This window comes from Aethalodelphis obliquidens, unplaced genomic scaffold, assembly GCF_003676395.1.
Source record: "Aethalodelphis obliquidens isolate GAN/ISIS:26980383/991018 unplaced genomic scaffold, ASM367639v1 scaffold55, whole genome shotgun sequence".
NCBI classification, from domain to species: domain Eukaryota; kingdom Metazoa; phylum Chordata; class Mammalia; order Artiodactyla; family Delphinidae; genus Aethalodelphis; species Aethalodelphis obliquidens.
The window spans coordinates 3,104,595-3,127,461 of record NW_020837999.1 but is presented as its reverse complement, the minus strand read 5'-3'; the positions used below and the strand labels follow the sequence as shown (position 1 = coordinate 3,127,461).

General features: G+C 49.2%; 1 protein-coding gene across 6 annotated transcripts in view; it reads right to left on the bottom strand.

Moving 5' to 3' along the window:
• The window catches only part of SEC16B (SEC16 homolog B, endoplasmic reticulum export factor), a 107,346-nt gene that overhangs the window by 3,377 nt on the left and 81,102 nt on the right, over positions 1 to 22,867 (bottom strand). Inside the window, exons 14-27 of one of the 6 annotated variants that reach the window (XM_027086229.1) lie at positions 20,089 to 20,186; positions 17,872 to 17,953; positions 13,860 to 13,977; positions 12,528 to 12,639; positions 10,807 to 10,912; positions 8,752 to 8,892; positions 7,440 to 7,562; positions 6,581 to 6,653; positions 4,740 to 5,039; positions 3,840 to 3,907; positions 1,203 to 1,358; positions 932 to 1,030; positions 465 to 708; positions 252 to 331 (exon numbers count right to left, since the gene is read on the bottom strand). In XM_027086229.1, coding sequence (XP_026942030.1) covers positions 252 to 331; positions 465 to 708; positions 932 to 1,030; positions 1,203 to 1,358; positions 3,840 to 3,907; positions 4,740 to 5,039; positions 6,581 to 6,653; positions 7,440 to 7,562; positions 8,752 to 8,892; positions 10,807 to 10,912; positions 12,528 to 12,639; positions 13,860 to 13,977; positions 17,872 to 17,953; positions 20,089 to 20,186 — 1,800 coding nt within the window. Of the gene's footprint in view, positions 1 to 251; positions 332 to 464; positions 709 to 931; positions 1,359 to 1,517; positions 3,428 to 3,839; positions 3,908 to 4,739; positions 5,040 to 6,580; positions 6,654 to 7,439; positions 7,563 to 8,751; positions 8,893 to 10,806; positions 10,913 to 12,527; positions 12,640 to 13,859; positions 13,978 to 17,871; positions 17,954 to 20,088; positions 20,187 to 22,867 lie in introns of those variants that run through there. The other 5 variants (XM_027086231.1, XM_027086230.1, XM_027086232.1 and 2 more) reach the window with 5 other exon arrangements.

The window sequence follows — 22,867 nt, the reverse complement described above, 5'->3', positions numbered from 1 at the left end:
GCCAAGGAGAGAAGCTGTGGGGGAAACCCACACGGCCGGCACCTTCATCTCAGACCTCCAGCCTCCAGAACCGGGAGGAAGTAAGTTTCTGGTGTTTAAATGGCACAGTCTCTGATACCTCGTTCTGGCAGCCCTAGCAAACTAATACAGAAGCTTTCTCCATATCCTCCACGAGTCAGGCCCTCACAGGGCGGCACCTGCAGCCCACGTGAAAGTTCAGTCCGCACAGAGGCGGCTCGTGGGCTGCTCACCTGAGGTCCCAACAAGCCTCCGTTCCCCGTGCCCTCGGCTCTCCCCGCCCCGGACGCTGATCCTCGGGCTTCACTGCCACCTAGGAAGCAATGAGTCAGGGGTGTTCCCGCTGCTCGGGACAGAGGAGTCCCCACTCCCAGAAGGCACCCCCACGCCCCCAGGGAGTGCAGAGAGGACCACAGACAGCCCAGAGGACATGAGGTTGGCGGTACCTGTGTCCCTGGAGAAGGCGCCAGCGTCCGGCAGAGACTGGGGAGCTGGGGGCGGCGTCGGGGAGAGGCCCGGGCTGGGCCCGGGAGAAGCAGATGCTCGAGGGGCTTCCTGCTTAGTGCAGAAAGGAAGGTGTCGCTGACGGTAAATAAACCGGTGCTGCCTGCTTGTACTCCTGCAGGGCCCACATGGCGGCCAGATGCTGGCCTTCTCTCCCCCAAGTTCCATTTTCTTTATGCTGGTCCTCTGCTCAATGATCCAAGTTAACTCCTGGCCCTCGAAAGTTAAAATTCTTCATCCTGACTTCTAAGGTCTTTCATCATCTGCCTTTCCCCTCACTGGACCAATTTGTTTCCCACAATCTTCCATCACTCAACCTGTTTCACCTGGCCCAGGGTAGCGATGCCAGCTCCAGACCTCCTAGGGCCCCTGGAAGGGGGAACTTCCGCGCCCTCCCTGCCCAGGTTACCTCAGAGTCAGGACTGTCAGATGCGTCCTCATCTCCAGAGGGGGGCGCGTCGCCGGCGGGCTTCGGGCGAAACCAGCTGAGCCAGCCAAACCCCAAGCCCTGGAGGGAGGAGGGCGAGTTCTGTGGCCTGCAGGGTTGCTTCTCCCTCTGAATATGAGATTAGCCAGCCTCCCCCACCTGTGATGCTGGTGAGACAGGAGGGGCAGGGGCACCACCAAAGCCCAGATTCCCAGCTCTGCTCCGCTATCTGGGAACAGAAGAATCCCTCCACCTTTGTATTCTCCTTCGCGTCTCCGAGCTTTCCTCTCTGGGCGGTGTTTTCGGAAGACTTTTTCTTCTCTGCCTCATCGGAGGACTCCCCGTCATCCTCCTTGACTGATACAGTGGAACTCTCAGAAATACTTCGTGCTCTGGGAATCAGTGGCACCTGAGATTAAAGAAAGCAGAAGTAGCATTTTTTTTTTTTTTTTTTTGGTACACGGGCCTCTCACTGTTGTGGTCTCTCCCGTTGCGGAGCACGGGCTCCGTACGCGCAGGCGCAGCGGCCATGGCTCACGGGCCCAGCCGCTCCGCGGCATATGGGATCTTCCCGGACCGGGGCACGAACCCATGTCCCCTGCATCGGCAGGCGGACTCTCAACCACTGTGCCACCAGGGAAGCCCAGAAGTAGCATTTTTATAGCACTTGACAGGTTGCAAAGCCACATTTACACGTACTCCCTCACCTGACCTGCTCAGTAAAGTAGTGGGGAGAGCCCGTGCTCCGCAACAAGAGAAGCCACCGCTCGAAGCAACCAGAGAAAGCCCAAGTGCAGCAACGAAGACCCAACGCAGCCAAAAATAAATAAATTTATAAAAAAAAGAAAGGTTAAGCAACCTAAGGTCACATAACTAGTAAACGGCAGAGCAAGGATTTAAACTTAAGCAGTCTGACTCTCCTTCTAGGAATTTCTCCTATTTGAATAAATTGGAGGAAGAGACAAGGGCTTATATACTAGAATGTCCATCATTGTGTTTTACATAGGAGGGCAAGAGAAGGGAGGAGTAGTGAGAAAGAGTAGGAAAGAAAAGAGACACACTTGAAGGGTTTTAACAAGGGGGAAAAGATGAATTAAAATCTGAGCTCCTTCCAGGGCCTACCAGGCCCTCCATGACCCAGTCTCTCTCTGCCTCTCTGGTCTTGCTTCTTAGCCCGCTCCCCTGTTGCTCCCCACTTTCTAGATACAGTGACTCCATGCTCTTCCTCGATTGCTCCAAGTCAGTCCCATTACAGGCCCTTTGCTCTCCCTATTCCCTCTGCCCGGAACACTTGTTCCCTGAATACTCACCTGGCTTCTGTCCACCCTCCATGCTGACCTCAGAGATGCCTTCCCTTCCACTCCGTGTAAAGTAACATCCCTCATGCACACAGTGGTTTATTTGCAGTCACCTCCACGGAACAGAAGCCCCAGGAGGGCAGGCTTTGTCTGCTTCCCTGTGTACCCCCAGCCCCTGTAACAGTGCCAGGTATGTTGTAGGAGCTCAGTATTTGTGAATGAATAAATGCATGAGTGATGGTATTTCCATACAATGGATTTTCTCACACCAATATTAAAAATCCTGTTTAGGAATGACATGGAAAATCTCAATTTTATAGTATTAAATAAATAGAAAATAAAGTTTCACCTACATACGTTCTTAACCATTTAAAAACACATGTGCGTATGTATACACATTTATAGACACACGTATATACACAGACAGGTCTCCCCCACTTTTTGAAAGTTGGCATTATGCCACTTCGCTTTTACCAAAGACCTACATTACTACCTGTTTTCCCTAACCAAAAAAGAGTCCAAAGAGGATTTTCACTTTTACCAAAAAAAGGCAGAAAGTGAAAAAAGCATTCAGCGTTTGTTTTGTAGGAGCCGTTATAGAGGCAGAGCGTACCCCAAGCAGCGAGAGTGGCCTGCCAAGCTCCTTCCCAGAAACTACGCTCAGCATCTCCGCATCAAGATGCCATAGCTTTGAGCTGTATCTGTGAGCACCTGTACTTCCTTTCGATTTATTTTGTGCGTTGTTGGCAAGATGTGTACTGAGGTAACTGCTTCTTCCCTTCATGCCATTGAGACGTACGAAAGGTTTCATGGAAAGGCTCTACATTCGGATAGCAGGAGAAACCCGTACATAGAAAAAATTTTAGAAGGAAATAACGAAAATATTTGACTATGGGCTTCTGAGTGATGTCTGTTTGACTCTTTATATGACACTTTTTCTTCATCTTTCAAGTTTTCTATAACAATAACGTACTAATTTTTCAGTTAGGAAAAAAAAAAAAAAAGTAAAGTATAAAAGTGTTTTAAGCCTTGCAGCCCGGTTATGACTTGAGGAAGTTCGCCTCCAGCCAGGCACATTTGGGACCAGCAATGCCTGCTGTTGGAGGGAAGGGATTCATTCATTCAACAGCTGGCTGGATGATTACTTAGACGTGGTTCCCTCCAAGACTTGACGGCACACCTGGGCAGAAGAGATACAACTGCGGTAGGTCCTTCTTGGGAATAAAGGTAAAAATTAAAAGGTAAAAATTAAAAGGAAGAAAGAAATATCAAGAGTCTTCCATGGTGGGGCAGATCACAGCAAGTGTTCGGTGCAACAGTAAGAAGAGAGCAACAGAGGGAGCAGATGTGTGAGCTCAAAGCTACACCCAGCCCTGCCGGCCCTGCCCCCATGGATACAGGTTGGCAGGACTGAACATGAACCGGAACAAGCCTCCTCTCCACCTCGCAGGATCTGGTGTAGAAAGAAACAAGGTGAAACATGGAAGAGAGGGCTGGTGCAAGGCACAGGAAGGCATCTGTGAAACCATGGCAACTGAAGGAAACCCACAGCTCAGAGTGGGCACCGCATCTGCTGGGCTCTGTCCTCTCACCTGCGGTTTGGAAACAACCTTCTGCCCATCAGGATGCTGGAAGGTTTCTGGAGACACTGTGTTCTCTCCTATGGCACAAAACACAACAGAAATCGTGATGTGAAGTGGGGCCTTTCCCATCTATCCTGAGGAAGGGTAATGGGGACACAGTTGGCTTTCCTAACTGCAAAGCAGCCGGAGCTCTGAGCCCATAGCCCCAAGTGCATCGCAGTAAATGCAAAGTCCATTTGCACAAGCCTCTGAATTCCAGCCACCCCAGGACATGCTGCTCACCCAACCTTCACCCTGAACCAAGGTCATTCCTCAGGAACCCCGGAAATCAGGGCCACATCAAGCTGGATCGCAGGGATCCTCCCTGACCTTCCCCTCCATGTGAGTCTCCCATCTTGGACAGGACCTTGTCTTAGAAGCTCTAAGATCGGATCCTTCTGCGTGGTTTCCCACACTTCCCTGGCATCACTCAGCAATGCTCACCCATACTCGGCCCCTGTTGTCCAAGGTCTGATGGGAGAAGACAGAAGCACAAGCCTCTGCCCACGGTCCCTGACACTGATGACTTCAGAAAGAGGACTTGGCCTAAACTACAGCTCCAGGCACAGGTGGCATTTCCTTGCCTTCTCCAGCCGAGATCCTAGAAACTACAGAATCCAAGGGGATGGCAAGAGTGGCTGCGGTTGGCTGTGCTATGCTTGTCCCAGTAGACACATGGGCTGGACTGGGAGAGAGCCGTCTCCCTCAGAAGAACGTGAAGTACCAGGCCCTCAGTCATGTGCACACCCACCACTCAGGGCTTTACCAGCTCCCACCCCACACCCTGCACTGGTCCCTGCACCTCCCTCTTCTGCTTGCACCCCTAGATACCTTGTCACCCAAGTTCGCTGCCTCGCTGGCAGGTCTTACCGGGGGGCGGGTGCATCTGCTGGGCTTCCTCCCAGGCCCTTCCTCCAGGAGTCCCTGTCACTGCCACGCTGCCACCGGTCCCTGGCAGATGGGCCTCAGGAACTGAGTAAAGAGGCACCGGGACCCCCGTCTGCCCGGAACCTCCTCCTGCTGGGTAGGAGCTGGGCTGGAGGGGAAAGGGCTGCTGTGGGCTGGGCTGGGCCGGGCCCATCGGCTCCAGTGTTGGCCACAGGGCTGAGCGGTCCCCAAGGGCTTCTGAGTTGCCTTGATGTCCAGAAAGATCCTGGTAGAAAGTGTCATCTAAGGACATAGGGCAAAGAGGAGGAAGTGAGACCTGTAACGTGGCACTTGTGTGGACTAATCACACCAGGAACAATCCCGCCCTTTGGAAAGCAGTGACAAGGACAGGCCACTTGGTGTGGCTGCCATCGATGTGATGACAAGTACAACACAGCAGTAATTGTAACACCTCTCACCACTGATGACTCAGAGTTTACAAAACCATTTCCCTCACTACCTTGTATGATCTCTGAGCCTTAAGCCAGCGGGTTGGGAGGGCAGAAATTACCATCTCATTTAACTCCACAATTTTTTGCATTTGGATAAACGTTCTCTTTTAAGGATCTCCTAAGGGACTAGGTACTTGAAACTTAGAACGTTGCCAGTTAAAACCCAAATCAGACTACAGAAATGATGGCTTTGCTTTAAAGAAGCAGAACCTTGGCCCAGGAAGGGACCTTGGTGGTATTCATTCTGGCTCTGCCGTGTTGCTGAAGAGACAGACCAAGGTGTGGACGGGGACAATGGCTGCCCCAAGGTTATGGAACTGGTGTGGTCATCTGACCCACCTGCTCCATTGGGTGACAGGAGATACAGCTGCTTCCCAGCGGAAGTGGCCACTCAGAAACACCCAGCCTGCTCTCTTGCAGCCCTTCACCCTCCCAGATTCTGGGATGCAGCAGCAAAGCTGGGAAACAGAAACCAAGGCCTGCCCTTCCTTGCTGCCCCCTCGCTTATCCCTGAAGGAAGCGAAAAAGGCTGGGAAACAGCCGGAAGTAAAAAGATGAGGCCCCATCCTGACCCCACCAGGGAGTGCTGTTTGGGGAAAGGGCACAGAATTAACTGGGGTAACAACGTCTGCCCAACCCAACACTCAGAGGCATCCTGAAGGGAGAGGAGGGGTCTGTTGAAAACACTTTGAAACCTATTTCATGCGTGCGGCAACTGATGCTCAAACACCGTTCCTATGCGCTTCCTATGTCCCCACCGCTAACATGAAATACAGATAACCCACCACCTCAAAGAATGTATTCAGCTAGGGAGACAGTACTGACACAAGTGAAGCAATTAGATAACAACACAACATAACAAGATTAAAACCTGAATGTGAAGCAAAACCTCTAATAATGCAGAAACAGAAGTGTCAGGGACGGGGGCTTCCCTGGAGGCACAGTGGTTGAGAATCTGCCTGCCAATGCAGGGGACACGGGTTCAAGCCCTGGTCTGGGAAGATCCCACGTGCCGCGGAGCAACTAAGCCCGTGTGCCACAACTACGGAGCCCACGTGCCACAACTACTGAAGCCCACGCACAACAACAAAGACCCAACGCAGTCAAAAATAAATCAATTAATTAATTTAAAAAAGGAAAAAAAAAGTGTCAGGGATGCCTGTGGTCAGCAGAGCTGTGTGGAGAGGGGGGGCCCAGACCACTGAGTCAGATCGACACAGGCAAGGAAGGCACTCCAGGAAGGGAAGGGGGAGAGTCTTTTAGGTTGCGTTATCTCGTCTAATCAGATCCTGAGAGTCAGCTATTACACATTCAGTTCATTGGTTTGGGTACCTGTTGTTTTTCTGGCTCCCAAAATATCCGAGTGAGCAGAGCAAGGATCCCCAATGTCTCCTGCTACCTTTTGCTATTAAGATAAAGTAAACACCTCTTAAGCAACACAAAGAAAAACAAAAACACTGAACCACGGTTTAAAATTAAGTCAGAAAAGAAACTTCAGGAGTGATAAGGTAAGGGAGTCGCAGGTGAATGCAGGGGCTGGAGGGGGAGGGGGAGGGGGAGGGGCAGCCTCAGCCCTTCCTACCTCCCAGCTCTGCCCAGAGCAGTCAGGAACCAGGGCAGCATCCTCTCCCAGGGGAAGGGGCAAGAGGAGGGAATGAAACCGTGGGCCCCAGAGCCCACAGCACATGTAGGAAGCACGGGCCGTGTGTGCCTAAAAAAATCCCCCTGCCCTTTCTCAGCGACAGAGGGAGAAACAACATGGAGGAGGCCCTGTTCCAATTACTGTATAACAGTTACTACCTGCCGCTTTTGCAATTGTCAGAACAAAAAAAGGAAAGGCCCAGAAGTCTTTTAAGCAATTGCCCTACATTACATGAAAGTGACAAGGGCCACTGTGAGCCATTGTTCCTCACAGAGAGATGGAAGCTTTGATGGTCAGAAAATGTATTTTCTGGGACCACAGAGAAGGGTGGCTGGGTGCTTTGGAAGAGGGCCCCACTGTCTCCCATCAAACACAGGAAAATGTTTCCACCCGGGCGCAGCGGGGAAGCTGAGTGCCACCCCTTTCCCAATCAGGCTGTGCCTCATGGGTGACAGGAGACCCCCAGAGCCCTCCATGCCTACCTACTCTGGGTCTAGGGCAGACAAGAGGGAAACAGAGGCCCACCCTGCTGACCTGCCCCCCACTTACCTGCAGCTCCTTGTGATGCCCCCGAAGGTGTACCAGCCAGTCCGGCTCCAGGTCCCTGTCTCCTCGGTGACGGCGGTGGCGTTCTAAAACCAGAGGATCTGACAGCTTCAGTCTCTCTGCAAGCTGTACCAGGTTTCCAGATGGTAAGAGAGGGAAAAGGAGAGAGAGAAGTGAGTGAAATGGACAGACCACGGGGAGAGGCAGTAAGAAGAAAGAAGGGAGCCTTGACTCGTAAACCAGATCACAAAGAATTGCCAAACAGCAAATTCAGCAGATATCTTCCCCGAATTGCAACATAAACCAACACTTAACCCCTCCTGTTGCTAGACACTAAATAAACTAGCAACAGGGGAGGAGGAGAGCAACAGGGAAGAAACTGTCACTCTGCTTTATGTCTCTGCAAGGCTGCCCTCAGGAGCAGCGCTTCTCAAGCTTCAAGCCCAGTAGGAACCACCTGGGACCTTTGCTAAAATGCTGGTTCTGATCCCAGAAATCTGTGGGACCTGAGATTCCGCATTTCTAACAAGCTCCCTACAAGGAGACGCCTGTGCTGCTGGTCGAGGGACTGCCTGTATCGTAAGGCTATTCCATCATGAAGTTCCCAGACTTCCCTACTCCTCCATTCTGGGTCCTGAGCTGCCTACAACCATCATCCTGTTGGCAGAAATTTGCCATGAAGGGGGCTCAGTCCCGCAGATTTTATTGATTACAGAATCCAACACTGGGCCTCATCTAAAGCGAAGAAAAAATTGACGGTAGGCTGCCTTTTTACTCTCAGCTAATGGATTTTTCTTCAATTAATTGGAACAATTATTTGCCTGATGGTTTTCTTTCTCAGGAACTAAAGGTTGATATGTTTTTGTTTTCTCTTTTTGAATGTATCTCACATGTGATAAAATATTCCATGCCTTTAAAAGCATTTTAATAAGGATCATTTCCTGTTTTAACCCCTAAAATATATTTTCTAAGCCCAGCTTTTATCATTAGAAGAGTTCACCGTAACAGGCAGTTTTACTGTACCAAAAAAGCAGATGCAAGAATGAATGTCCTGCATAGCACATGCCTGGTTTTCAGTCCCCCAATTTCACTGCGTCCCTCCCCGCCGCCATCCCCGCCCATAGCATCCTTCTTTGTGCAGTGTCAGGCCTCTGCTTATCACATCTGGACATGCATATGTGGTCAAAGACAGCCACGGGCTCCAATTTTACAGCATGTGCAAAGAAGATGAAATGGGGTGTCTGAGCCACTTTACAATAGCTTCCTCTGAACGCTGAAGATAACACACCTGCAGAGAACCCTCTGAGAAGCTCACCTTGATGAGTTCCACTAATAGCACAGGGTGACTGTTCTCTCCCTGGCTCAGGAGGGCTGTGCCAATGGCTTCGCAGTAATGCAAGGCCTGGGATGCAAGGCCGTAATCTGCCAGACGGGAAGCATAAAGGAGCTTATACACCTGTGAAGAGGAGCAGGGCCAGTGATGAGCCCATCCAGGCAGGGACAGAAGGAGAGAAGTGGAGATAAGACTTCTTGGAAGTCAGCTGACTGCCAACTTCCTCTAACTCTGGATCCAAATATTAAAGAGGGCCTTGTGCCATTTGGGGCGTTCTATCTGTGTATGAGCACAATTCCAAATCCAGTCTGCAGTTCCGTCCTCATAGAGGAAGGGCTGGAAGGCACATCAGCTGAATCTCCCTAGGCTCCGGGCAACATGGAAATGCACTGGACTCTTATCAGGCAGCCCACATCTCTGGGAAGCCTGGTGTATGTGGGGCACAGGACCAGGCACCAGGAGGACGGATAAAAGAAGAAAAAATGACTGAGGTGCTTGAAGGGACTTCAAGCCCAAGGGAGTGTACAGACAGAGACAGGTAAGGACTCAGAGAAGCATGAGTGACAGAACTAAATGGAGCTTGAGGGCTGGAAATCAGACAGACTCAAGTTCAAATCCCAACTCCATGCTGGGTGTGGCACATTGAGCTAGTTACCCCACCTCCTCTCTGTGCCTTGGTTTCCTCACTATAATATGGGGATGATAATATGATCTACCCCTTGGCTGTTGTAAAGATTCAGTGAGATAATCCATGTAAAGTCCTTAGAACAAATGGTACCCAAGAGATGTGAGCCAATAGCATGTAACTCCTTGGAACCTGTCTTGTAAAAGGGGGGTAATCATGCCCGGATTACCACAGGATTAGAAATCATACAGTCAAAGCACCATAACACAGTTCCAGGCGTGTAGAACTCATTCCCTAAAAACAGCTAATCTCACTGCTATCGGTCCAAAGACAGCTGAGAGGTGGGATGACTACAGAACAGAAAGAAAGAGACTGAAGACCTGCATGGACCCAAAGGAGCTGTTCAGGCAGGGCTCTGCTGGAGAAGGTGGGTCTTTGGTAAAACTCTTAAAGAAGATACCAACTGGGTCATTGCCCTATAGGCAGCAATTCATTCATTTCCAAGCCTTTGTTTTGTGTTTGGTGGTGGTGGTGTGCATGTGTGTGTGTGTTGTTGCCACCGAGTGCACTCTCAATACAGGCACAGAAGGAGTCATTATGGATTTAAGGGGACAACAGGGCATCCAGTAGAGAGGTTGAGAAGAGAGGTTAGAACCTGCGTGGACACCACCTGCACAGCTGCAGCCCTGGGGGGAAGAGAGGAGGATGGGGGCCAAGGACAGAGCAGGGAGGAATTTCCAGAGTTAAAAACAGAGTCATCCAGGGCTTCCCTGGTGGCGCAGTCATTGAGAGTCCGCCTGCCGATGCAGGGGATGGGTTCGTGCCCCGGTCCGGGAAGATCCCACATGCCGCGGAGCGGCTGGGCCCGTGAGCCATGGCCGCTGAGCCTGCGCGTCCGGAGCCTGTGCTCCACAATGGGAGAGGCCACAACAGTGAGAGGCCCGCGGACCGCAAAAAAAAAAAAACAAAAACAGAGTCATCCAAAAGAGATGGGAGCGGCAGGTCAGAGGAGAGGAGGAAGGGTGAAGAACCCCAGTTGGGTCTTCTTGCTCCCGCTCCCAGCAGGATGACCGTGGGGCTGAGGAGAAGTGGAGCGATCTGGAGACAGAAGAACAGAGGGAGCTACAGACAGCGGGGGAGCCCCAGGGCTGCTGGCACGATTCTCATTGTCAGCAGTGAGGCAGGAGCCCCCAGCACAGAGGCTGCTGCAGCGTCTTGCTTTCCTATCTTAAAATGCAAACCTTTAGGGGACCTAGAAAGACATCCTAACCCTTCCCACATTCCAGCTAATGAGGAAAAGTCCAGTGGATGACTTAGCCCAGCCACTACGTGCCAGATAGCAAGGCGGAAAACCCGGTGGCCCACAGCCATGTGACGCAGCTAAGGTGGTGGCCTCATGAGGGTTCAGTTACCTGGAAAGAAGGGATGAAGGATTTGGGGCGGCCCAGCATCTGACAGTACTCGAAGATTTCCGTCCTCTGGATAGCCTCAGTTGTTGCAAATTTCAAAAACTCTTGACTAAAAACCAGGGAATAAGAATAAAAGAGATTGAGGTGGGGACAGATTTAAATCCTAGTAGATGGCCAAACACCAGCTGCATCCATTCATGGTAGAGTCTCTGTCCTGGGCTGACCCTTGGGGCAGCTCCAAGAATGGAAAGAGAATCTGCACCTCGAGAGGCTCTGGGGGAAGGCGAGGGGGAGAGACTGGGGGGAGGGGGAGGTCGCTGCCATCTTTACTGGAGGGTCACGTAAGGCAAGCTGCTCTCACACCCAGCTCAGTGGGGCACTGGGTCCTCCCCGTAAGCACGCTGAGAGCCAGCCTTAGTGCCCTGAGAACCCAGAGCGGGCGTCTGTGAGAGGCCACCATAGCCTGAGCAGAAGAGCAGAAAAGAGGGAGTGATGTGATGTTCGGAAGCACTGAAGAAAGAAGGCCCGGCACAGAGAGGGTAGCACTGTGGAGCCCCAAATCAGAAGATGGTCCCTGTGCTGGAGGTTCATTCCAGTGAGGAAGCAGGCTGGGTGAATGTGATCTGAGGGGCCCTCAGAGTCCTCACGGGTCCCAAAACAGCTGCTGTGAGGTTTGAAATCATAATCACAGGGGCTATGCCTGGGGTCAGGACTGTATCTCCAGAAACATCCTCGTACAATATAAACATAGGAGGGGGACACATTAAACCGTTTCACTTACTGTCCCATTTGGCCCAGACAGGCCTCTTTGACAAGCCAGCTAGGTGCTATCAGAGACCGTGACCTTGACAGACAGGCTATGAGAGGATGCGTTTCTACAAAGAAAAGCCTGACAGTCTGGACTCCAAGTCCAACCTGACCCCACACTAGCTGTACCATCTTAGACAAGTTACTTAACCTCTCTGTGCCTTGGTTTCCCTCCTCTATAAAGTGAAGATTAAAAGCGTACCTTCTTCACAGGGTAAATGTGTAATGATTAAAGGAAATAGTGCAAATAAAACGGCTGGCACAATGTAAGAGCGTAGGAAATCTTAACTATTACAGGGAAAGAGAAAGAGAGATCTAGAATGTGGAGGGCAGCTAGAGAGCAAGCTGGTCTTTTTGTCCGTTTATTCATTGTCTAGGGGATTATTAAGGTCCTTCTGTGTGAAAAGCCTAATACTACGGCCAGCAGGGAATAAATGACAGGCGGGACTCTGAGTAGCTTGTGCCCCAAGTCAGTGTAGGGTGTGATGGCTAGACAAACGTCTTCCACTTTCGGTTTTTGCCCAAGGCGGGCTCTGAGAACTGGTCCAGAGCTGCCTGACGCAGAGGCTCAAGCCGCCGCGCTCCCGCTAAGCATTTTCTAAAGAGTCACTCTCTGATCACGGAGCCAGGGCGCCACCGAGTGGCCATAGGGGTACAATGCAACCCACAGGCACCAGTTCACAGCTTCCCCGGAGCAGGGCCTGGACCTGAGGCCCCCTGGCGGTGTGATGCGGCACCCACCCGGCATCTCCTCCGCCAGAGCCTACCTGTGCGGAAAACCATCCCAGAGGAGGGGACCAGCAGTGGCCGAAATTCACACAAGACAATGGAAAATGGAGCCATGAAGCCCAGCAAGGGCTAAACGAATCACCTGGAAGATGTCCTTCCCACTCCCTTTCCCCCAGAAGATCGCATACCTGTGGCTACTGCCCAGCAAGGCCAGGTGGTCTGTCTTCACGGTATAGGAGCCGAAGGGCACGTGAGCCATGAGGTAGCAGAAGTGAGCTGCTTCCACCAGCCCCTTCCCAGCTGCAGGAGGAGAACAAGCCCCGGTCACGGAACACGCCCACGTGAGGACCCACCACCTGGGGGGGATGGGCGAGGGCTGGAGAGGAGCTTGGGGGTCGGAGCGGAGAGCCTCATGGGGATAAAGGAACGAGCTTTTCACACTACGAGTCACAGACCCCAAACCCCACTCCCTCTCCTACTGCATTTTTGGCCTCCGACATTATTTCACTTCTCTTCAGCCAGAATAAGGCACTATTTCACGTTCCCCCTAATGGATTTTCAATGAGGACGTTTCTAAGCATTTTAGTCCTTCTGGAGAGGGAGAAATGGGTAGAAATGCCTACACCCGAGCAGAGAAGCTGGCCGTTGGGAGTAGCAGTTTTTAAACTAGGCTTCTTGGGGCACTAATGCCTCCCCTGCTAAAGTCAAACAATAGAAGACCTTTCCCAGTGATCATAAAAATTACATTCATTACCAAATTGTTCCCAGTTTTAAAATGTTCTCCCATACATTTTCCATTACCTCAACATTGAATTAATTCAAATAGGTAAAGTAACTAGCACGGGGCCCGGCACCCAAGAAGGTTCGGCAAAAGTTAGTTCTCTTTCTACCCAGGTGCTGAACAACCTGCCATTTGACTGGGCACAACCTTACGCGTAGCTATTTTAAGTTTAGCAGAGCGGTATTTCACAAAGTGCCACAAAGCGATGATTTCTAGACGTTCTGGCCCTTGACCAAATCTGAGAACCACTGATCTGGAACATTTAACAGCCCCTAAGTGTTTATGAGGCCACATTCACAGAGAGGTGATAGAAATAAAGATTATACGATTACCCAGGGTAGTTCAGGCAAAAATAGAATTTCCTATCTGGTTGAGCTGGGTCACCGCGGGACTAACAACAACAGTAGGCGAGATGCCCCCATGTGTTAACTCCATCTGCACGGGAATCTGACCCAGGCATAGGAATCACCTACTCAGGGGAGCCTCCTACAGTGGCAGACCCCAGAGTCTCAGGGGCCTGGCCTGCACGGGCTCGCAGCGGAAAACTGGGAAACAGAAAGGCAAGAAGGACACCCTTCTCCCTGGAGTTTCTGTCCCCAAAACACGGAGGCTCCTGGGTCAAAGGAAAGCCTGAGGCATAGACTCGGGCCCAACACAGAACCTAGGAATCTAAGCACAGAGTGGTTAAAGCTGGCCTGGAAATAGAGGAGAGGAGGGGATGGAACTGGTGTCTGCTTACCCAGGGTGTCCCCCATGGTGACAATCGTGCGCTGATACAGCTCCGGGTCCCCACCTTCATTCGACAGAATCACAGCCAAGTGCGGCCTCCAGTCTCCCCACTGCTCATCCCCACAACACTGAAAAGCAGCAGAAAAATTGAAAATTGACTGAGTAATGTAGCCCTGACCAGAATATAGGTAAGTAAGGAAGGTTGTTGTCTATTTCCTGGTTTTCCGGGAACGCCCATTATGCTGCCGGCAATGTGGCCACTCATTGATTTTGCGTTCTCTTTTTAAAAAAGCAAAACTCTTAGAAGGATGAATAGGCAGGCAGACAGACACATTACACACATACATACACACACACACACACAGGGACGTTGGGAGTAGATAAATGGAATGACACTCTTGGTCCATAATTTTCAGATTTCCTCCTGGTGCCCCTAACCCCAATAGCTAGGGACAAAATCAAAAAAAACCAACTGATGTTTCAGTGGGAGGCAGAGGATCAAATACCCTTGGTTCATGGGAAGAGTTAGAAGCCAGTTAGAAGACAGGGGAACACTGGGCTCCTTGATACCTATTACCAAATGGCTAACGTTTTCTGGTTTTACAAAGCCAAAGCCGTCTCTCACACATCACCTTCTTTAATCTTCACAACAACCCTGTGAATTCTAATTCCTATCGCCTCTTGAGGAGTGAGAAAACCAGGCCAAGTGGCCCAGCCAGCACTGTGTCCCCTTCCTCTGGTGACCATGCAGAGGCAGCAGAGCTCCACGAGGGGGCGGTAGAGTATAATCAGAGAAGTGGGAGCAGGCAGAAGCCCCTCACGAATGATGGGCCGCGCTTCTCCTGAATGAAGGGGAATTTCAGGACAGGGAATATCAATAAGGAAACAACACAATGTCACAGAAACGACACGGGCCCTGGATTCACCTGGGGTCCTGCCTCTTGAGCAAGTTTCTTTATGTCTTTGAACCTTTGTTTCTTTATCTCTTAAATGGAGATCATGATGTCTACCTGCCAGGATTTTTTTTTTTACATTTTTATTGGAGTGTAATTGCTTTACAATGTTGTGTTACTTTCTGCTGTATAACAAAGTGAGTCAGCTATATGTATACATATATCCCCATATCCCCTCCCTCTTGCGTCTCCCTCCCACCCTCCCTATCCCACCCCTCTAGGTGGTCACAAAGCACCGAGCTGATCTCCCTGTGCTATGCAGCTGCTTCCCACTAGCCATCCATTTTACATTTGGTAGTGTATACATGTCCATGCTACTCTCTCACTTCATCCCAGGATAACTGTTGATAATAATATAGTTAGATGAAGCCCATAGCATAGTGCCTTACACTTGGTTTGCACATTATAAATTACATGTATATAAATACACACACACACACACACACACACACACACACACACACACACACAGAAGCACAGCAAAGGAAAGAGGTGATTTGCAGACCTGTCTCTCCTCCAATTTGTTATACTGAAAAGATAGAGCAGGAGATTGACAGTAATAGCTAAGATCTGGAGGTCAAAACAATTCACAGTTATTTGGTATTGTCTTTGTAATTATCCCATAGAACAAAGGATGCTTTATCGGACTCCATTTTATAGTGACTCTGTTTATCTGGGCAATGCAGTGTGAATGAGGACCGATGATGACAATAAATCACAATAATAACAGCAGTTCTCACTTACTGCACCCTGACCCTGGGCCACAGCCTGTGCTAATAAGCATTTCTCCTAAGAACAGTCACGTGCATTAGGTACTATTATTATCCCCATTTTAACATGTGAGCCAGGCTCTTTCTTGCTGAAACTAAAGGGACTAGCAAAAGAAAAGCCCTTGCTAAAAGAACAAAAACTTAGAAATAATTCTTCTGTCTCCTCCCCCAGGCGATTTGGGAAAAAAATCACTGTAAAGCAGGTCTATGGAGGGAGAAGAGAGAGAACGCTTATTAACTAACTTCAGTGGGCCAAGCATGGTGGTTGATATGTTCAGATATTCTCTCCCCTTTAATTTTTACAGTAGCTCTGTTAGGCATCAAAATGCCCACAAAGAAGAAAAGCTGAGGCTCTGAGATTAAGTAGCAGGGCCCAGTTCCCACAACAGTAAGGAGCAGAGTCTAGGTTAAGCCTCTGACAGAAGCCCACGTCTGTGTTTTCCAGCTGCCATACTTTTTCCACTACTCCTCTTATTATAAGTACCAAAGTCTAGCCTTTTACAGGATGCTACAATGCTAGGAAACTCTCAAACACTAGGCTCACATACTGCAAATATCACCTCTGGCTCCTCGGTTTTCTCACCCAAGAGTAGGGACCATTTAGCAAACTCTACCAGTGCAATGAGACCCAATGGACTGTATGCTGATTACATCTTTTCCTGCATTTAGTGCTTTGTGACATGGTGCAATTTCATTGCAGAGCACAGGCCCTCGGCAGAATTGTGAGGTGCACCCCATGTTCCAGTATAGCCAGCTGGTTTGACGAGGGGGCATGAAAGTCATCATTTCTCTTTTCTTTTCTTGAAATTGTCCACAGCAATAAGAGAGGCAAAAAAGCAAAAGCGTGAAGTACATTTTCATTGAAACTAGGTGTCAGCAAAAATCCAAGCCTCTAAACACAAGAAAAGGCTTCCAAAAGTAATGGAGATTGAACAGAGGTGGGTTTAGGAGGCAGAGAGAATACCAGAGGGAGGGGATCCCACAGCCATCTCCACTGGCTGAGGAGAAGCAAAGATGCTCGCAGAAAACACCAGGTCATGCGGAAATGCCAGCTGCCCTGGAATATGGCCCTGGCACCTCCCCAGCTCAAACCTCCCATAAATAACCCATCCAGGGAAGACCTGAAGCCTATGAAGGAACAAGTACAGAATCGCTACAAATATACCATCAAGATAAAAGGAGGGGGGAAGGTAGAGAGAACATTCACCAGAAAAATGTTTCCACAAAACAAAGAATTGTCACCAAACATTTCATCATGAATTTAAGTAAAATAATGAAACAATTTGTTCTATGAAGCAAGGGTCTAAAGCTAAGTTACAGGAGCAGAGGAAAGAGATGGTGGAGAACAGGAGGAGGTAAATGTGACCTGCAGAGCTCAGGAGAGAAGTGGGAGAAAAATCAAAGAAATAAAGACAAAAATGGAAAAAGCACAGAAGCCAAGAGACACTGATGAAAACACAGTAAGGGACACACAGGATGGACACACAGCAAAAAAGAAGAAAGAAAGAATTCATGTATATATATATATATGAACTATATATATTTTGTGTATAGAGGGTGTTCCTGAAAAGAAAACCAAAATAAGAGAACAAAATAAATACTGAAGGATATAATTCAAGAAATTTCTCTGGAACTGTAAGATACGGATGCACATATTAAAAGAGCGTGCTGTATCCCCGAATAACTGACACAGACAGTCAACAACAAGATATATCTCAGTAAAGTTATTGGACTTTGAGGATAGGGAAGGAATACCTTGGGACAAAAAGATCAACGCTCTTATAATGGGAAAACTATCAAGCTGGCCTCAGGGTCTCCTGAGCCACATCCCACGCTGATGACGTAGAATCTAACATGTCCAGCTTTGAAGGGTCACGTGCAGTGGTGGGGAAGAAAGAAAGCCTGGTTGTGGGAAGCGTGGAGAGCAGCCTCGGGTTCTCTCGCTATTTGCCACACAGCGGGTAGCGGTGGATTGTGGAAAGGGCACAGTCTTTGGAATCAGACAGACCCGGGCCCATCCTGACTCCACTACTCTTAGCTCTGTGATCTTGGTCATTTTACACCTTTGGGACTCAGTCGTCACGTCTGCAAAACAGGGCTAATCATTCCTACCTCCGTGCGTTAAACGAAATAACATGCATCACAGCGCTTAGCACAGGGCCAGGCACCTGGGAGGTGATTAACCAACAGTAATTACTTATTTTTCATCTCTAAAGCCATCGCCTCATTCCCGAGCAGTCCCTACCCCCTAAACCCTTAGGGTGCTGGGGTGTTGAGGGGGTCCTGTCACAGAGGGTACCGTGGCTGCCTGTGGGATCCTTCCCGACATGAGCTGGAAGAGGGTCTGCAGTGGGTCGTTGAGCGCCAGCGTGCTGGTGAAGCTGCAGAGAGAGGAGACCGTCCGTCAGTGGGAATCCAGCCAAGAGAGCCTCTAACCCCTTGCCTGTGAGGCACAGGCCTCATCTACTTGTACTTGGTTGCAGCAGCTTCTTTCGGAACTTGAGTCTCTCTTTTCAGTTGTGCTTCTGCTCCATCCCATGTTCGGATCTCCATCCCACCACACACGCCAAATAGACCTCATTACTGGGGAAGATCTTCGGCATTTCAGCACTGACTCCCTAACTCTTGAGTAACTATTTTGTAGGCCTCCGTCCATCACGGAGGTGAGCCACAAATACTTCAAAGACCCCTGAGAGCCCAACGGTGGGCACCTCCTCCCCAGGCACCCTCCACGCCCACTGCCCCACAGCAGCCCTCCTCCCCAAGCCCACAGCTCTCAGTGCTGTTTTCCGGGCTCATCGCTAGCCTGGGTCTCTACTGCTTTTTGCTCACAAGCACTATATCGTCATTTTCAGTAACCCAAGAGGCGTAGAGCAGGGACCAGAAATGATCATACTGATGACCAACCATGGGATCTGCTTAACAAGGATATAATAAGCTCTATGGCTGATTTGAGGTTTAAGCATACTCACTAAGAGATTTTTCATGATTCGCTGGGCCCCATCAGATAGCAATGGCCCAAGGCAAAAATCTGTAGCCGAGATATATGCTACAATGTGGAGTTGTGGGACGTTCGTTTCCAAAACCCAAAGGAAACTCATCCCTAGGAACACCATCTTTTTTTTTTTTTTTTTGCGGTACGCGGGCCTCTCACTGTTGTGGCCTCTCCCACTGAGGCGCACAGGCTCCGGACACGCAGGCTCAGCGGCCATGGCTCACGGGCCCAGCCGCTCCGCGGCATGTGGGATCTTCCCGGACCGGGGCACAAACCCGCGTCCCCTGCATCGGCAGGCGGACTCTCAACCACTGCGCCACCAGGGAAGCCCAACACCACCTTTTTTTTAACAGCACCTTTCCTCCGGAGCTCAGAGTGCTTCTCCTAATAGAAGTTCAGTGCTTCTCACCATTCCGGTCTCTGAACATAATGAAGTACGTGGTGGTGTCGCTAGTCCCCGGGAAAACCGAGGGTCAGAGCAATAAAGAGATTTCATGGAAGCCATGGTGAAGAATGGGCTCCCAGGTAGTGACAGACGTTAGCCCCACAGACTGAACTTAAAGTGTGGGTGTCCATTTTCTCATCCAACTCTCTGCCCAATGGGATGTACGGGGGATTGAAATATAAGATAAGCAGAGACGGTAGCTTCGCGGCTTTAACCAACATGAGAAGATAAATTTTGAGGTACCATCCTTTTCTCCGTCTAACCCAAGGCTGCTCCTTATAGGAGGGCTCCCACCCCAGCCCACCCCTGCCACACATCTGTCCCCGACAGTCCATGGATGCTAACTGCAGCCTGAAGGGCTGACCCCTTACAGCACCCCATACACCTCCACCTCCACTTGGTTCTGAGTCTCTTCAGCTGTTTCATTGCCCTTGTTCTAAACTCCTGGCTAGGTACTCACACCTCCATTCCTATTTCGTCCTGGTTTGGGTATTATTTCCGGTCCCCCTGGCACCTGGGTCCTGGTGGCCCAGTGTAACCTGAAGGGATGCCTTCAGTCTTGACATCTCCCAGTAGATGAAGACTGCTGGATCTAATCCCCAGTCCTATAAACCCCTTTCTACCACAGCTTGCAGTCCTGCTACCCTGTATCCCTCCCTACTTCCCAGCACCCACACCCGTGCTGCAGGACGAAGCAGGAAGTTACTAACTCTCAGTCGTCAGGATCTGTCAGTTTCCCTTAAGTGATCGACCCCCTCACTGATGGAACTCTCCGGAGCAGACCCTCCCAAAGAGAGAAGGCTACTGCAATGTAGAAACCTACTTAATTTTTGGAAACTTTGACCCTGGGAAACATTAGTAAAATGTTTTATTCAAGTTACCAGCTAGAAAGAATGTGTCTGTGTCTAGTTTATTAGGATCTGGAGAAGAGAAATGCTACGTCCAACCTAGAATTGGAAAGATGCTTGGAGGGTGGGGCCTTTCAGCGCATCTTGCATTTCTCCCCACCCTCACCTCCACCTTTGGAGGGGAGGCCGCTCTGCTCCATTGGTCTTCTTGGCACGTCCCCAACTCACCCACTCATGACCCAGCTGTAGGTCCTTGGGTCCATCTTGCTGGCAAGGAACAAAGCATGACCCCACAAATGGTTCTTCATGGCCCACTCCAAGGCTTCCTGAAAACACAGACATCACCTTCAGTACCACCTTGCTCACCTGCCTCTAAGAGCGACAGCAAACGACTGTGCTTGGGGACTGCCCCACCCCCACCCCCGAGCAGCAGAGGCCGAGCTTCCAGGAAGACTCTCAGAGCCTCCCCTGCGAACGTGAGAAAGGAACGGGAGAGAAATGGCTTTAACTGGCAGGTACTTCTCTCTAAGCTGCCCCTTTCTCCAGGCTTCACCTTATCAAACCCCTTATGTGATTGCATTAGCTCCCCCTCAGGCATAGTTTCCAGTTAGCTTTATCTCTTTAGCCAAAGTCACACAATACTTTTATGAACCTAAGCACCAAAAAATATGAGAAGCATCTCACCCCCAGCACTGGGTTTCAAAAGACGAGTTGCGAGATGGTGTTCATGGGGGCGTGGTAGAGGAACCATTTCTTTCTTTCTTTCTTTCTTTTAATTAGTTTTTATTGGAGTATGATTGCTTTACAATGTTGTGTTAGCCTCCACTGCACAACCAAATGAATAAGCCATACACATAAAGATACCCCCTCTTGAGGAATCATTTCTTTTTTTTTTTTTTTTTTTGGTACTCGGCCCTCTCACTGTTGTGGCCTCTCCCGTTGCGGAGCACAGGCTCCGGACGCGCAGGCTCAGCGGCCACGGCTCACGGGCCCAGCCGCTCCGCAGCATGTGGGATCTTCCCGGACCGGGGCGCGAACCCGTGTCCCCTGCATCGGCAGGTGGACTCTTAACCACTGCGCCACCAGGGAAGCCCCAAGGAACCATTTCTTTATTAACAACTGTGGCAGAGACTGCTAGCTCCTCACCCAAATCCAAATTCCCCTTCCTAGGCCAAGAGCCGACTGTATTTCCCACCTCCCTGGCACTGGGGTGTGGCACTGAGATGGGAAGGGAAGCGATGTGTGAAGCTTCCAGGTCTGGCCCATAGAACCCCTCCCCGTGCTCAACCCTCCACGGCCTCTTCCCCGTCGGGCTGGAACAAAGATGACTCCCGGAAACTTTAGAGACTCTGCATTGAAGATGGTGGAGCCTCCTACAGCTGAGTCCCCGGGTGAGTACATGGAGGAGGGCTGCCCCATCTTCTGTTCACCTGCCCGTTACTCTCGCATGAAAAGAAAGAGGCTGCTATTGTGGTCTGGAGGGGGAGGGTTGTTGGTTGGTTTGTTTGTTTTTGGCTGCACCACGCGGCATGCAGGATCTTAGTTCCCTGACCAGGGATCAAACCCATGCCCCCTGCTTTGGAAGCGTGGAGTCCTAACCACTGGACCGCCAGGGGAATCCCGAGGCTGCTGTTATGTTTAAGCCAGTATACATAATAGTTAACCTACCCCCAGCTAATACTATAACTAACTGCTTACTATCAAGTGCTTGTTAACTATCAACTTCATACATCAAATTAATGACACTGTTAACTTGGTGACATGGGTTTGAAGCTGCAAATTTTAAAACATACACACACACATACTCACCTCTTCATTTAATTTTCAAACCTATTTAGTAAGAACTTAGTTTATATGTGAGGTTGACCTGGTATTAATAATTTCCTTAGTGCCCCCCAAATAATGTGATTTTTGGACAGGAGGTCACTAATGAGGTATTTCCACCTCCAAACGAAAATTTATTTGATTATCCCAACATCTCCCATGTTATCTTCTTTGAAGAGAGAATAAATTTAAACAATCACAGTTAAGAAATTCAGCCTCATATCCAGTGGAAGTAAAAATGACATTAAGATTGCTCTTTTTGAAACAACAAGGTCCTACTGTATAGCACAGAGGACTATATTCAATATTCTGCGATAAACCATAATGGAAAAGAATATTTAGAAAAAGAACGTATATATATGTATAACTGAATCACTTTGCTGTACAGCAGAAATTAACGTAACATTGTAAATCAACTATACTTAAATTTTTTAAAAAAGAAAAACAGGTGAAATCTTTAAAAAAATGCTCTTTTTGTATGTTAAACTATTTCATAATAGTATTTTTAAAGGAGTTACTAATGATTGGTTGAGAATTACTAGTTTACTCAAAAATCTGCATCTCCAAAAATATAATTTAAGAATAAGTGAAGAAATTGAGAACTTATATCAAGGATGTCAATCTCACACAATGCCAGAAATAAGACCCCAGTCAAGTGTTAAAGGTTTTAAAGATATTGTGGTGTCCAGCTCCTCATAGATCACCGTGAACTCCCATAGTACTCTACCTACCCACCGTTTACCTTTGGGTCAGTGTATGACAGGAGATGTGGTGGGTGATTACAAGCCCAAGCTTAGGCACCAGGCTGCCTAAATCTAAACCCTGGCTTTATTATTTACTAACTTTCCTCCTTGGTAAATACATAAAACAAGAATAGGACCTACTACAAAGATAAATGAGATAATGCATGTAAGGTGTTAAGTGAGTATCTGGCACATAGAAAGTATTTTTCAAATATTCGCTTTATTGCTGTTGTTATGGTCATTATTTATCATTCTTAAGGAAAGAGATTATCACTGATTTATTTCTGTATCCCCTGACTGGGTTCAATGTCTTAGAAGTAGCAGCTGCTTAATAAATGTTTATTGAATAAATGAATCACTGGTGAAATAGCAAGTCCCTACTATATAATGAATACACACACACACACACACACACACACACACACACACACACACACACA